Below are 15893 nucleotides of genomic sequence, written 5' to 3'. Positions count from 1 at the left end.
CAAAAACATGACTAAATATGGTCATGATGACATCCCATCATTGCCATATATAGATACATAATGACTATATATGGACATGGAACAGTTTTTTTGTCAAAGAAATAAGGACAAATTGCCTTACCTGTCATTGTAAACAAATACAAGTCCTGCTCTTGGTGCAATGTCACCCTTACTAGCCTGATGAAAAAGCAATAACAACATATTTATAGAAATTGTACATATACCACAACTAAATATATAAGAACATTTACAGTGTGGAGTTTAATAGATGAATGGAGTTGAATAGGTGAGTGGTTTTGAATAGCTTGGTGGTTAAGGTGCTTGCCTTCCAATTCCAGGGTCCTGGGTTCAATTCCTGTCAGTGTTGCAGGATGCTTCTCACGAGCAAAACAACTCCACTCCCTAAATCTCATATTGAGATTAAGTTTGTGTAAAGCATCGTATTGTATTTTATGTTTGTCTTGTGTAGGGAAATGTCATCTACAAGTAGGACAGTGATATATTTGCTACTGACAATCCTTGGCACATGTATTTTGTGCCTAAATAAAATAATAAAATAAACATACAAGTATAAAGCTATATAATTGATTATTATTGTTGTTGTTATTATAATTAAAAATAATAAATTAATAATAATAATTATTATATGACTTTTCCTCTTAAGTAGTTCCTTCATTTTAAAAATATGTTACCCTTTTTTGTTCCCTTTTAATATTTTTCATTATCTTAAAATTTTGTAGGCCTTCTATAATTTTAAAATTTTCTGTGCTTTTTGATGGAATTTTGATGTTGATTTTTTCCCCTTTTTTTCCCCCCTTGGCCAATTTTTATGGGTTTTTCTTGGAATTGTTCTTTTTGCGAGCATTGTAATTTCTTTGTTGATTTCATCTGGCGGCAATATATTTTATCTTTTATCTTGTACCTTAAACATATTGTTTCAATTTCTTCACTGATTTTACTCTTACCTTGATTCTGACTTTCGTTAATTGTACAGGTGTTCCTCTACCAAAGAACATGTTCACCTGGGTTTTCTCGGAAATGTAAGCTGGGATAAAATGATAAGAGTAATAACAATAGTAACTCTATATATACACACAATTAACAACAAACAATAGTAACTCTATATATACACACAATTAACAACATATATATACATAAAATATGGTGGAGGTAAGATAATAAGGCTATAAAAGTTAGGATATTTCATGGATGAAGTTTGTTTTGTTGTTATTATTCTTAATATACACTATAACAATAGCAAGTATAGTAATAACAAAAGGAACAACAATACCAACTGAAGTAATAATATGATATAATACGATATATTTTATTACGTCCAAAAGGAAATTCATTGGTACATGTAGAGTAAAGTTCTCTCAACAAAATCAAAGAAACCCAACAATAGCAATAGCAACTATATAATAACAACATAATAAAAACAAAAATATAATTATGATGTAGACAGGCAAGATAATAAGGTTATAAATACATGAATTGATGAGGCTAAGTTTTACTTACAGTGTTTCTTGAGTAAAGTGTCTCTTACAGAATTCAATGTCTTTAGCATTCTTCCAACAGGGAACTCCAATTTGTGATTATCTAAGTAATAATAAAATATAATTTTTATAATATCACCACATATTTTTCTTTCTCAAATATACAGAAAACTAATTAACATTATGATAGTTTTACTTTAAATACATTCTATGGATCAACTTAATTGCGAAAATAAATGTTTGTAGAAAACTGAATATCAGCTAATAAGCAGCGGTGGAGCCAGAGATTATCCAACAAGATGTCTGACATGTTTGACGGAAGAGTCTGAACCCATCGCCAACTAGAGCCTCAGTCGACGACCCTAGTAGCGTTGATGATAAGAGTTCTTATGGCTTAGTATGGTCTAAATTCTGCTTTTAGACCATAATATTAGAGATTAGCAATTAAAATAAAGTTATTTTGATAGGCAAATTATAATTATTTTTGTTTTTGATCTGACAACCTAGTCGTGGCATCGGATGACAGAGTCTAGGTCTGTTGGACAGGCTGGCGCCACTACTGCCAACAAGCCGACATTTTTTTAATCAAAGCTAAACACAGCAAGCTAGATACTTGTACTTTAATGTGGTACTTTTATTTACTACTCACCAAGGGCATATTCAAGGGCATGTAGAATGCCAGCCACATTGCCGCGAGCTAACGCTAGTTCCAGAGCTACGATGAATCCTTTATCATCAATATCACCAGAACAAAGATCTCGAGACACAGTGCCAATGAAAGTTTCCAGCTGATCGAGGACGGGACCACTTAAATAAGATGGCCGCTCAGCTGAGGCTGAACTCAAAGACAGGGGCTGCATATGGCTGAGGGCAATCCTGAAATTAAAAAAAAATAACTAGATATGCTTTTTTTAAGCTGTGCAGTAAGACCATAGCCACCCCCTTTGTGTAATTTTTCTCTGAAAATTGTAGGAGTTTGAAACAAATCAGACTTACCAAATTTTAGTGGTAATTAGCTTAAATTACATGATTAGTGAAATGTTATTCATGCAAATGAGCAATTAGCTGTTCACACACATGATAGGATCCATCTTCTTACTAATATCTTGTATTGTGCAAAGTATGAAGCTAATTGGACTTACCAAACTCTAATTATCGTAGTAAATAGCCTAAATTACTAATTAGTGAAATATTAATTATGCGAATGAGCAATTAGCTGTTCACACATATACCAAAAACAATAGGCTCCGTCTTCTTAGTAATATCTTGTATTGTGCAAAGTATGAAACTAATTGGACTTACCAAACTTTAGTTATCGTAGTAAACTTCCGAAATTACTAATTAGTGAAATATTAATTATGCAAATGAGCAATTAGCATATTCACACATGTACGAAAAACAATAGGCTCCGTCTTCTTATTACCATCTTGCATTTTGCCAAGTTTGAAACCAATCGGACTTACCAAACTTTAGTTATTGTGGTAACAAACAAATGGCCAACAGAGAAGACGACAACAACGGCATGAAGAACAAAGGTAAAAACAATAGCCTCCGCGGAGCTTCGCTCCTTTGGTGAGGCTAATAAAAAGCAAAGACTTCAAGCCTAATACACAGACTGAATGTCTGGATAATACACTAACACAATTAAATACAATACTCTGTATATTTAAATAAGTTATTAAATTTCCAATTAAAAAATACAAACAAAATAAAATCCCTCAAATAAGGCCTGTCCAGAATATAAAAATTATATTTCACAAAAACATGCCTAAATATGGTCATGATGACATCACACCATGACCATATACAGGCACATCATGACTATATATGGAAAAAATGATAATCTGGACAAAGCTTAATGGATGAATATTCTTCAAGATTATTAGCGCAACACAGAAACTGTTTTCTAAATATTTCTGTCGTAACAATTTTAAAAAGATAAAATATTAAAAAACTAGTGGGCTTACCTTGTGTGCTCTATAATACTATCTCGGAGATGAGGTGCTATTGGCATGGTGGCTGTCGCTGTGGATGCCAAGACGGAGAAATACCAAACAGCCGAGGCATCTTTGACGCTGACTTTTGGACTCTGTACAACCCTAAAAAGTAAGAACAACTCATTCATTATAATTTTTATTTATTATTAATACCGGTAATAATATTATTAACATTATCATTAGCACTGTGACCATTATCATTAAGTACTATTCTTTATGCTAATATGTGGCAAAGATAAGGAAACCAGTCACTCATCGCAATTCGTGTTTCAGAGATGTCAACATTTTTGAAATCTATTTTATTGCACTAAATTAACCTTAATATCTATACATCATTATATGCTGTTATTTCCCCATTTCCAATGTTAAAACAACAATTTTTAACAATTCGGTGAAAATTTCTAACTGAGAAATGCCTGAAATCATAAACTTTGAAGGCTGATTTCTCAAAAATTGTTTTTTTAAACAGCTGTATGTTTAAAAGCTTCATAAGGAAATTATTAATTATCATTACTAATGGTTAGTATCGTGTAAATTATTCCTATAAGGGTTCAAATGTTACCTAAATCCTAGTGCCTTAAGTCCGTGGATCCTGGTATCGCATCCATCTGAGTGACATCTTAGAATATTTATCTGCACGTATGGCGCTGTGATGCGAGCATTCTGTATAAGAACTACTTCATTCATTGCATGCCTGCAAAATAAAAAAAAAACTGACATAATTTTTTAAATGGCATGATCTAAACCAGTTGGCATTGATCCTAACATATGAAATGACTTTTTGAAGCTATATTTGAAGATGTTTCTAAAAGGCAATGGTTAAATAATATTAAAAGAAGATTTGTTATTTATTAGATAGTTTCAATCTAATAGTTTTAAACAAAGGAATAATATATATTATAAATCAAACTGGTTTGATCTTGCTCAAAAAAAGTCGTCCCTGAATGACTACATTAGATAAAAATACAAACCTAGTTTTGAGTCATACCGCCTAGACAAATGCAACTTTTCAGAAGTGGCTCTTTAATTAAAAGCTTGATCAAACTCACTTCATTTAGAAGATTGCATGGAAGCTTGGTTAAATTTAAACACAGGCCTTTGCGAAATAAAATTTTACATCTGGTAGTTTTAAATGATTATTGTACAGGTTTTTGTGTAGCTGTGCGTGTTTCATTTCATTACAATAATTTAAATGGTTTTGTTTTAATGTTAAGTTATTTTACCGGTATTTAGTTTTTAGTGTAAGCTGTTTTCGAACCTTCTGTTTGCTTTCATTTGTTTATATTTTATATTGTTCTTGGGTGCACTATCAAAGAGATTAAATAAATCTTGAATTACAAAAAACCAAACACTGATATTATCTCTACAAAAAAAAAATCCTAAAGACTAACCCTTGTATTCGCAAATCTTTGACCTCTTGGAGTGTGGAAGGGGTGCGACCCGTCAAGACAGAAACATGGTGTGGCATGTAACTCTGATCCGCTCTGTTGACATATATTGACAGATACTGGAGTACAACATCATTTTTAAGTCGAAGGCGGATCCAGTGTGAACCTGTGGCTCCATCCGATTGCCAGTAAGTTGAGGTGTTGTTGTCTGTGAGTCTGAAAAAATATAATAAGTTAATTTTTGTAAACTACATTTTCGTTTTTTATGTGTTGATCTAATAATCAACAGCACTGTACTACTTCGGGGCCAATGGTACATAAATATAAAACAAAACTGTAAATACCCTTTTGTTTCACGATTTTATAATTTGGAATATTTTGCCGCCTTTTATTTTCGTGATTTCACAATTTCTAGTCTGGCATTATGTATTTTAGCCTCTATTTTATAGCTTAGAGCTCCAGATTTTGGTAAGTTGCTCCTGATTTTTACTAGCAGTCTCCTAACCTCCCAATATTTAGGCTAGCTACCATAACATAGGTGGGCATACTGCGGCTATTTCAGAACAAAAGGGCTTTACATATATTTTGAATACACATAAAAAGTCAAACTTTTACAAAGCAAGGCATCTATTTAGAACTAAACAATGCAAAGATAAAAATTATTATTCATTATTATATAGCCGAAAAATTCCAAATATTTGCCCGAAATAACAAGAGCCACTGCCTAAAAAAATTCTAGAATCAACATTAAAAGACACAGCCAATTACCTTCCGACATCTCTGTTGTTAGTCGATACTTGAATCGTTTTGAAGCATCGAGTTATCTGTCGAACTTCTTTCCCAGTTGCATCAGCCAGTTCTTTAGCAACTAAATTTGATATTTGGAGAAAGAAGAGTGATATAGTCTATGAATGATATACCTAGATAAACCAATTGTACCTTTCAATCACAACTTCCATAAAAAATAATCTAAATATCCATATACCTTGTATAGGCAGTCCGAGAGACTTTTAAACAGCATAAAACTCAACAGTTCATGATGTTTCTATACAAACACCAGAACAGCCAATTCTAATTTGTTTCAGGGGCTATTTTGCCAATTGTTAGTTTATTTTAGCAAGTCCAAAATTCCATTTTATTTATTTAGGCACACAACACACAGACAAGAGATTGTCAACAGTGAACATATCGCTGTCCTACAATTCCTTTCACAAGACAAAACACACACTTTGCTTTACACAAACTAAATCTCAATATGAGGTTTAAGGAGTGGAGTTGTTTTGGTTGTGAAAAACATCCTGCAACACTGACAGGAATTGGACCCTGGGATTTGAAGGCAAGCTATTCAAATCCAATCCATGTCTAAATGTTTGGATTATAAATACAGTGTCCACCAATCCAGGTTGTGTCTAAAGTTTTTGCTTGCAGTTTGAAAGGAGTTATATGATTACAGACATATTCTGATATACCAACTACTTACCGTTACCCTTTTGACGATCAAAGTGGTTCTTGAGGACCGACAGTCGCATAGAACAAGTGTTGTTGAATCCCTCAAGGATAGGGAATGGGAAATTGGTACTAACAGCTCGGTTTTTCAGAACATACTAAAAAAATACATACAGACATAGATTACCTAAAGCGCACTAAATACTTTATAATAACGGCAGGTGATTTTGGATCATAATTGGGTAAGGGCACAAGTGATTTTTTGTGGCCTTCGAAAATGAATTAAAAACTCTATGTGTGCTGTTCGCCAACCAACACCAATCATCTCTAAAAATTAATATCAATTACTAAGCATAAACCAGCATCAACCAATGTAAAAGCAATGAATGAAGGTTTTTTGGAAGCGCACTAGAAACATACAATTTTGGGTGTGGCCCCAAGTGTTAAATAAAAAATTTACTTTGGCTCTCCAATCAATTTTTAGGCCTACCACCGGGTAAGGTCAGTCTTCCTGCAGGGTGGGGCCATTTAATGTAGCCTTATACATGTTTAGTCCTCTCCATTTTTTCCCTATTTTTAATTGACAATGGTATTAACTATATTAAGATTCACAAGTGAAAATATAAAAATTTATGAACTTCACATAACTAAAAGGGAAAAAATAGTATTTGCCAAATAACATCCATTTTCTTTATTATATCCATACAATAATAATAATAATAATAATAATAATAATAATAATAACAATAATAATAATAATAATAATAATAATAATAATACCAATAATAATAATAATAATAATTTCACTTATAAAGTGCCTTTTTTTCACAAATCACAGACATAAAATAAAGTCAATATTTTAAAAACAAACAAACATAGGTCTTGAGTAATATTTTAAATGGTGTAATTTTTGAATTTGAATGCTTGACTTTGGATAGAAGTAAGTGGTATAGTACTTATTGTCTTGAACTATTTAATTGTTGTTTTTTTTTAATCAACATATAATTAGTATCCACACATTAGACAGTAGAGAATATTCGCAACTTTAGAAAAACGATAATGAATATGTCATCTTCATTAACTTCATTTGAGCCTTAAACATTCTTGAAATTACATATACGAGTGAATATGATCGTTGATTCATGCATTTGGCAATGATGGCCTACATTGCGACAGATTTGCTACTCTTGTTGGATTGACTAAACATTTGACGATGTAGCTGTATTGGTTGTTTTCGTAAGCTTGCGAAACCTCCCTACTGAAATTTACCTTCAACAGCCTTTTGCCATGCTGTAGACTGTTCTTACACCCTCTGGAGTAAATATCAATCAAACTAGGGATAAGGGTACATGCTTGTAAAGCACGGATTGAGTAGTTGAGGTCGCCTTGGAGGCAGGCGCCGTTTGATGTCCGAAGAGCATCCAACATAGTCTGAACTTCTGCTTGTCCCTCGTCATCAGCATCGAATTGATCAAAGGCCTGCGGAAAATGAAGATAGAATCTGGATCATAATTCCTGGAAAATTTGTTATGATGGTCAGAGAGATGTTTTCGATGCTTGCAGTAGCTAAAACGTGTGTTTAAGGACACATGAGTACAAATTCATTGCTATGATTTGGATAACTGTTAATATGTTATTGCCACCCAGAACGTTCATTAAATCCTATGACTGCCAAATATAATGCATTAGAATGGGAAAATTTTGCTTAGCACTAATTGTTAAAATCCAAGAGAAATTAAAATTCCAGGAGAAAATCTCGAATTTCCTGGAGACTAGAAGATAAACTAAAATTCCTGGAAACTAAAGGTCAATCTGGGAGAATTGGGAAATGAAGATAAAATTAGGCTGATGGACATAAAGATAAAATCAAAGATCTGGAAGAGTGAAAAAAAAAAATTATACTAAATAGTATGATTCCTACCTGAACACATTCTTCTCTGCCAACACCCCTCTGGTGCAGAAAATCACAAAACTGAGACAGTGTAACATGAGTCTGAAAAAAAGGCAAGAAATAATATTCATTCGTCATTCAAGATAACATCATTGCCAGGAAAGAGAATAGGCTATTAGCCTGAACATAATTGTAAATGTAATCACTATTACTTGTATCACTATTATTCAGTATCATTATTGTATTTAACAATTTTATTCTTTATAATATATGTTTATTTTTAACCTACCATATTTTAATGTTCTCCTGTTTTAATGTTTTTTTAATTGCTCTGTTAAATTTGAACGTAAATATTACTGTAATTTGTAAATCTCCTGTAATTCAGCCTTTTGGCTGCTAGTTGAAGATCAATAAAGAATAAAGAATTCCAATTCAATAATTTATCACTTAAGCCCATTGGTCAATGCTTAAGCACTAACCAAACTATCAAATTTTATTTAAAAAAACATGCCCAAATATGGTCATCATGACATCACACCATTGCCATATATAGGTACATGACTATATATGGGCATAGGACAAATTTTTTGTCAAAGAAAATGTTATAATCCGGACTGAGCTTAGTAGTTACCTCGCTGCAGTAGACTCTCTCATTTAGAAAGCGAACTAGGTTGCCATGGTGCTGCTGAACTACAGTTTCTGGTATATCATCCCTTAATGGAGGAAAAAAATATTAAAATTATTAAAAACAATAATACATATGATTACATTAAATTAAAAATACTATTAGAAAATAAAATAATATTTACAATATTACAAATGACAAAATTGACTACATTAATAATTCATATATACTGTACAAAAAAAAATTTTTTATATAAGTATTATTAATATATTTATTAATAATAATAGCCTTTATAAAAAACTACTAGTACTAACACAAAAATATATAATTTTCATAATATTACAAATGACAAAAATTATTTTATTTTTTCATTAATATTATAAATAAAAAACATAATTTGTTCATATTAATATATTATTATTATTTATTATTAATAGTCTTTATGAAAATAATAAAAAAACTATTGTACAGAATACAGAATTCAGATACCATACTCATGCGAATAAGCGCACCGTTTAAATAAGCGTTCCTCTTGAATAAGCGTCCCTCCCCCAAACATGAAATAAGCTCCCCTTGGTGTTTATTTTTTAAAGCATTATTTGTGATTGATTTTTTTAGCAAACGATAATCTAACTAATCCTGATTTGAGCTGCGGAGTGGATTCATATTTTCTTCTTATGTCAATTTCAAAATGAGGATATTTTCTCATGGACAGATGAGAGCTCCCATGGACAGTATCTTTCCAAATTTCCTCTTCTTACATTTGTCTACTTCTCTTTTTCTTTTCCCGACAATTTGCACCTTTGGCACGTTTTCATGCGAGTTTGCAAGAAGCCCTCCAATGATCCTGCTAATCTCAATCGGCAGATGGCCAACAAGCTTATATACACCACCACAACTATTCATCTGCTGCTGAAACTCAGTCAATTCTTGTCTCGAGCCATGCTCTCTGGACGATTATCATTTTTGCACAAGAACCATTCGTAATCTTCGGTTTTCGGTTGTTATATAATTTTTTCATTCAAAAATCGCCCATTAAATTTCCCATGTTCCCAGAAGAACCCCTAAATTTTCATATATTTCCATAAATGCCCCCTCAATTTACAATCTGTTTTCGTAAGCGTCCCGTTTCAATAAGCGCCCCTCAAAAAGGGCAACAAATATTTTAAGCGCCCAGGCGCTTATCCGTGCGAGTAAAAATATCATTAAGTATTTTAAAATGGTACAACTTTAAATTGCTAATATATATATAAGAATATTTCAAAAAGTGTAAAAAATTAAGTTACATACAAATACTGTAAATTTCATGATATAAAAATATAATAAGATAAAAAATACAAAGGAAATTTGACAAGCAACTAACATCAACGCATACAAACAACTACTCAAAAATCTTTTTAATTTATATTTTGCTTAATCCCAGATTTAAACATATTGAGGGTTTTAGCAAAATGCGCTCAAGTATTATTATTATCTCTGCCAGGAGATATGTTTTCAATTGTGTAAGTTTGTGTATGTGTTTGTGTGTGTTAAAAATATCTCAATATGGAATTTACAGGGAGTGTCAAAGTAGGTATGACCGATGGTCGAGGGGGTGGGTGAGGTTTGGTTTTGGGGTGGAAGCTGGGTTGGGGTGGAGGTTTAAAATTAGGTTTGGGAAATAAAATTTATAGAAATGGATTTGCAGGGGGAGGAAATGTTCTCTCCTAATTCTATTATTATTATTAAAGAAAGAATTGATAGTGCTTAAAATATTTATATAATAAAAATAATATTTACTATAAATAATAATAATTACTGTATATAAATATAAAATATTAAAATACATTTAACACAAACCTGATTTTAGATGCTGCTTCTCTCAAAGTAGAATGACTAAACAACATACCAAGGGTGAAGTCTTTGGGATTGTGATCCACATCTGAAAAAAAACACAGAAAAAACTAGAGCATATTCAGGCACAATATTTTCTGCTGCGCCAAACCCTCAAGAAAATAATGGAATCACTTGTAGTATACAGGCACAGTATTTTCCTCAGTGATGCAGCATACCTCCGCCCTGTCCCTGAATAAAAGGGGCGATTTTATCATTTTTTGTTTATGATCGCGGGTAAAAAACTGAATTTCCATGACATTGAACTTTAACATTTATTTTGAAAATTTTAATCATCTCTTGCGTCACTAAATTTTATAACAAGACCTATTCATTAGTTTTTGCATAATCTTGCTAAAAGACAGACAGATAGACACCTTTTCTTGTATTTTGTCTTATATAACAGACTTACAAATGAAGTTAAACAAAAAGTAGCTAAATAATCGGTACAAAATTACAAGGACTTAACTGTACTATGTGACAAAGTTTCATTAATAAGAAATTTGAAACCAGATGACACTCACCTACTTCACAACTCTGTTGTTGTAAAAGCATCCAGTAAATTAGGAACGCCATTTATCACAACTACTGTAATAAGTTTAGAGACTCAAAAACAAAGCGTTTTTACGATAAGGCCAATATTATCTGTACCTGTGTATTACATCGTTTTGTGCATTTTTGTGACATTGTATAGCTAAATTTATTTTTTGATTTTTAAATTTATTATTTACTTATATCTTTGTAACAAGGAAGACAATTTTCATGAATTCATGACATTAAAATTCATTCGATTCTACATTATTATTCACTTGTCTTGTTCCATATTTTTTAATTTGTGGGAAAAAACACTATAAAGAAACCAAGCTGATGACGGTAAAGACCTATAATTGAAAGACTAAAGCCGGACACTCAACGCTCAAGGCAGTTGTCGACAGACACAACTCCATCAAGAATGCAATGCCTCAATGAGCGCAATGGATCGTTTTTAATGACAATCCATTCAGACACCGACAATGAGCAGGTCCTGCTATGTAGGCTGGCGCTCACAGAAAGCAGAGAGTAGGATTCGCCATACGATGACTGTACAACCGTTGTACAGCGCAGTGAACATCTGGCTTTACCAGTATTGATGCCAGATGCGGCCTGTCTCATAAAAACTATACTAGAAATTGCAAATTGCAAGTGAAGTGCTGCAAAGTACAACTGCATATAAATGTTGTTCGAACAAAATTATTTATGCGAGTCAAGTGAAAATAATGAATAATAAAAATATAACAAATAATATGGGACACGACCCATTGTCTATATTAAAACACTTCTCATTGGGTAACAAAGTCGTAATTTTTTTATTTTTGTCAAAAAGTGTCTATAGTGGTCAATTATGGTTTAGGTTTTTTTTAATAAAGTTTCAAAAATTTCTATGTATGTGGAAAATGTAGTTGATTACCAAAGGTTACAATTATTATTTTGAAGACTGCATGGTCTAGGAAGTGTACATTTTTTTATGGGGCAAGTTTCCAAGGGCGGTTTTTCTAGGGGCGAGTTGACTGCCAAAGAGTGTTGCCAAAGTGCGAGCCAGCGTGTTATTTGATCACAAGTGCGAGACATCGCAAGTGTGAGCCAGTGAGCCATGACGTCACGACAATAGATAGAGACGTTAACGAGTTGTGCGAGGTATATAAAAGCTAAAAAAACATAATGACAGGTTTCTGAATCATGTTAAAAAATAGGCTCCCAGCGTGAGCATGTGTCTACTGCCTAATTCTATAGAAACGATGACTGTCTCTTATACACATCTAGATGTGTATAAGAGACAGGGCCTAGAGAGCGCGAACATGCGGACGTTGGTACGAGTAGGTTAGTCTACAAACGTCGCCTAAATTAATTGATTTTACCCAGCAGAACGAAAGAAGGAAACTCCGCTTTTTAGTCGTCTTAGGCACTTGTTTTTTGACAAACAATGACCTTTCAGAGGTCAAATTGCTGTCAAGAATATGAATTGGCTGCTTCGCAGCAATAATTTTCTAATTTTGAAAAGCTTTGTAAATACTTCTGTTGGATTGTTGGTCTGGTTCAACTGTGAAAGTCACCGACTTCCTTACTATATGTATAGTAAGGAAGTCAGTGGTTCCTAGTCTTTAAGGACTTGTTCTTGTAAAGTGGCCACTTAATAATCGCTTATAAAAAAAATTAAAAAAAATTTGTCAGTTTACCTGTTGTACTTGCAGTAGAAGCAACAACACGATAACTTTCCACGGTCTGTAAGGAAGAAAAATGTTGAATTCAACAACAACTGCACTCCCAATGTTTGCGATGATTGCAACTATTATTAAAAACAGTTTGGAAAAAAAACAAAAAAAAACCAGACTGGACTGGAACTAAAACTGGGGTGTTCTGATGAGGAAACCATCGTCCAAGATGTTGAACAATATAAATTGTTCATCATAGTTATACCTGAATTAAAGACAAACATAAGAAGAGTGTAGTCACACTAAATTTCACGCAAGGCCGAAACTGTTCCATTGGACCAGGTTGGCATTAAAATTGCCTATTAAATGCAGTTCCGTCGATAATGATCGATAACGATAACAATCGATAACGATAACAATAAAAAGCTAAAAAGTAATTTTTCATACTGGAAATAAAAGAAATAAAAGTAATTACACGAGGATGATACGATAAGGATTATCGTATATACTGTACAATAAAAAATAATTTCAACAAATCAATTCAAATGATGCCATAATCATCGAACAACCTGTATTCAACATGATGGCAGCATTTACTTCCCCCTACTACTAACAATTGGCCTTAAATTTTTAATTAATATACTGTATATTTTATAAATTTCATTCTGGTGTGACGGTATACATTTTTATAGTAAATTTTAATTGAAGAATTTTTAATTTATTTATAAGCTATATCCTAACTACAAGTAGTGCCAAAGAGTATAAATAGAACAAGAGAGCAAAGTCCCATTCGTAAAAACGTCACGCCTGTGTAGGACGCCCACTAACAGTTGTATGTTCTTTTTATTACCCAGTGCAGCGCTGCGCAGCGCGGTAGAAGTACGCCCGCTATAAACTCAGTAAGCAGAAAACAAAAGTACACTACCTTGTGGAGGACATATAAACAGACAAACCGAGCGTGCGCGGTGGTGTACTGGGTAATAAAAAACATGCAAGCGTTAGTTGGCGTCCTACACTAGCTGCGTAGGGCATATCGTTTTTTTACGCTCTCAATGAGAGTTGTTGGCTCTCTTGTTCTATTTATACTCTTTGGTAGTGCCTAGAGACTGTTTTTGTTTGAAACAGTGTCAGGAAAACCAACTTTTGATAGTAATTCATTTGGTTTACCTTCTTTCTTGGACTCCCTTCTCACCTCACTCAGGTTCAGCACTGTTTTTCAATTTGTAACTGATTTTTTTTTTTAAGCTTACCTTACAAGAAAAATTATAAATGAAATTAAATGCCTATTAGATTACTACTCAGTTATACTTGAGTGTCTAGGTATAGACAGGCGCAATCCTGGCGATCGAAGTGGCCAAGACCGTGTCTAGGCCTTGCCTAGTAGTAATAGTCTAGCCTATCAGGTTCCACGGAAAGAGGATGGCCCTTCCTTCTTGAATACGTTTTTGGTTGCTTGGCATGTAGGCCTAGGCCCTGGGTGTCCGAAATTACTATTGATTGTTTTGAACTCACAATATCAGTACTGGTTGTTTCATCATCGCTGTCGCTTCTACTGCTGCTACCACTACTTCCCATCATGGATGTAATCATGTAAAACTTGTTATTTAAAAATAGTCATGCTAACATTTCCAGCCAAATTCAAAGTAGTTGAGCCTCTAACTTTTGCGGAAGCAAAAACACAGGGCGCTGACATTTTGTTGGAATCTACCATTTCAATGAAGGTTGATTAATCCAAATATATTTAATGTATGATATCTTGCCTTTACAAAATGACTATATTATTATATAATTATTTTGTTATTTCATAATTTCCAAGCTGAAATATAACAAATGTAGCCTATAAATAATATTTGTGACTCCCTTTGTCGACCGCTTAAACTAGAGCTGTGTCAGATTTCAAGTGGTGGGTCCAGGCTATGGGGTTTTCCAAATCAAATTTTCAGGAACGGGGATACTGTCTGTATGTAGCCTACTAGTACTGTATTTTATCTCATTGCTTTGTTTTTTTCTCCTTTTTATTTTGGTCTAATTAAAATAAACGGTGGTTGTTTAACTTTTTTGGTAGGACTGGGCCTATGTTTGTTTTTCTTGAATTGCCTCCTATAGTATTATATCACTATTAAAGGTAAGACCAATGTTGCATTCGGTAGTGGCTATCGGCACTGCCGCAGTGCCGTTTTGGCACTGCCGCAGTGCGGATAAAGCTCCTGTCTTCTATCGGCACTGCCGCAGTGCCAAAAAAGCTCCTGTTTTCTATCGGCACTGCCGCAGTCTAAAATTTGCTGTAAAATCGGAATTGATGGTGTGATCGATCTTAAATCGATAGCTGAGTACAATATTGTATCATTAATTGATTAGGCACCTAGGCCTAGGCCTTAATGAGAGATAGGGCCTAGCCACCCTAGGCCTAGCTAGTCTAGGCCATTCTAGCCTACTAGGGCCTAGGCCTAGTAGGGCAAAGGCACAGGCCCCTAGCTAGGCTATTCATCGGTAGGCCTAGGCTAGTACCTACCTTTATTTAGCTAACCTAGACCTAGGCTTAGGATAAATGAGTACCTTGTAAGTTATCGAAAACCAGTTAATTTTTCTTGTTCTTAGTTGGATGACAACCCTTTCATGAGGCATAGGCTAGGTAGGCCTAGAAAAATTATTATGAGGGAGCAGGTCAGGAACTCGGCCACAAAAAAGTTCGGCTGCAGTCAACTCGGCTACAAGTTGTTTAATTAAAATGAAATGTAAATATTCCAGTTTCTGCATCCTTTTTCTTCAATATGATTAAAATGAAGTACACAGTGTATTTTAGTAAAATTCTGATCATCGTCTCATCGTCGTATACATTTCTTCACACTGTACTCTTATTCAACAGAGAAAACCCGCCACTTACAGAATGGAATAAAATCTGATTGTAACATTAACAATTTAAGCAATCTTAATAATTAGGAAAAACACATATATTAATGTTTAATTTTGTTCACGTTAAAACACTGAC

At 33.4% G+C, this 15893-nt stretch overlaps 2 protein-coding genes across 2 annotated transcripts in view; both read right to left on the bottom strand.

Moving 5' to 3' along the window:
* LOC117118466 (zinc finger ZZ-type and EF-hand domain-containing protein 1-like) overlaps positions 1-1039 on the bottom strand; it is a 40971-nt gene extending 39932 nt beyond the window's left edge. Inside the window, exons 1-2 of the mRNA XM_033263054.1 lie at positions 966-1039; positions 122-177 (exon numbers count right to left, since the gene is read on the bottom strand). Coding sequence (XP_033118945.1) covers positions 122-177; positions 966-1016 — 107 coding nt within the window. The 5' untranslated portion in view covers positions 1017-1039. The remainder of the gene's footprint in view (positions 1-121; positions 178-965) is intronic.
* Positions 1040-1385: 346 nt separating this feature from the next.
* On the bottom strand, positions 1386-14595 carry LOC117118489 (zinc finger ZZ-type and EF-hand domain-containing protein 1-like). The gene is made up of 14 exons (XM_033263089.1): positions 14417-14595; positions 12929-12974; positions 10683-10764; positions 8850-8931; positions 8249-8320; positions 7597-7806; positions 6362-6485; positions 5650-5749; positions 4885-5097; positions 4056-4187; positions 3464-3595; positions 2146-2372; positions 1519-1599; positions 1386-1414 (listed from the first exon to the last, which is right to left on the bottom strand). Exons 1-14 carry the CDS (start codon positions 14492-14494, stop codon positions 1386-1388), a joined length of 1608 nt encoding a protein of 535 aa, XP_033118980.1. The 5' UTR covers positions 14495-14595.
* Positions 14596-15893: the final 1298 nt, after the last annotated feature.

This window comes from Anneissia japonica, unplaced genomic scaffold, assembly GCF_011630105.1.
Source record: "Anneissia japonica isolate Jap-2015-1 unplaced genomic scaffold, ASM1163010v1 scaffold287869_len1821871_cov162, whole genome shotgun sequence".
Lineage (NCBI taxonomy): Eukaryota > Metazoa > Echinodermata > Crinoidea > Comatulida > Comatulidae > Anneissia > Anneissia japonica.
The sequence above is the reverse complement of the archived record's forward strand: the minus strand, read 5'-3'. Positions and strand labels throughout refer to the sequence as shown.

Bases quoted from the DNA above. Each gene is read 5' to 3' on its own strand.
- LOC117118489 (XM_033263089.1), bottom strand. From the start codon at position 14,494: ATGATTACATCCATGATGGGAAGTAGTGGTAGCAGCAGTAGAAGCGAC. The intron at 5,750-6,361 runs GTAAGTAGTTGG...TATCAAATTTAG, and splicing joins TGATCGTCAAAAGGGTAACG to TTGCTAAAGAACTGGCTGAT. The intron at 1,600-2,145 runs GTGAGTAGTAAA...ATTATTACTTAG, and splicing joins TGCCCTTGAATATGCCCTTG to ATAATCACAAATTGGAGTTC.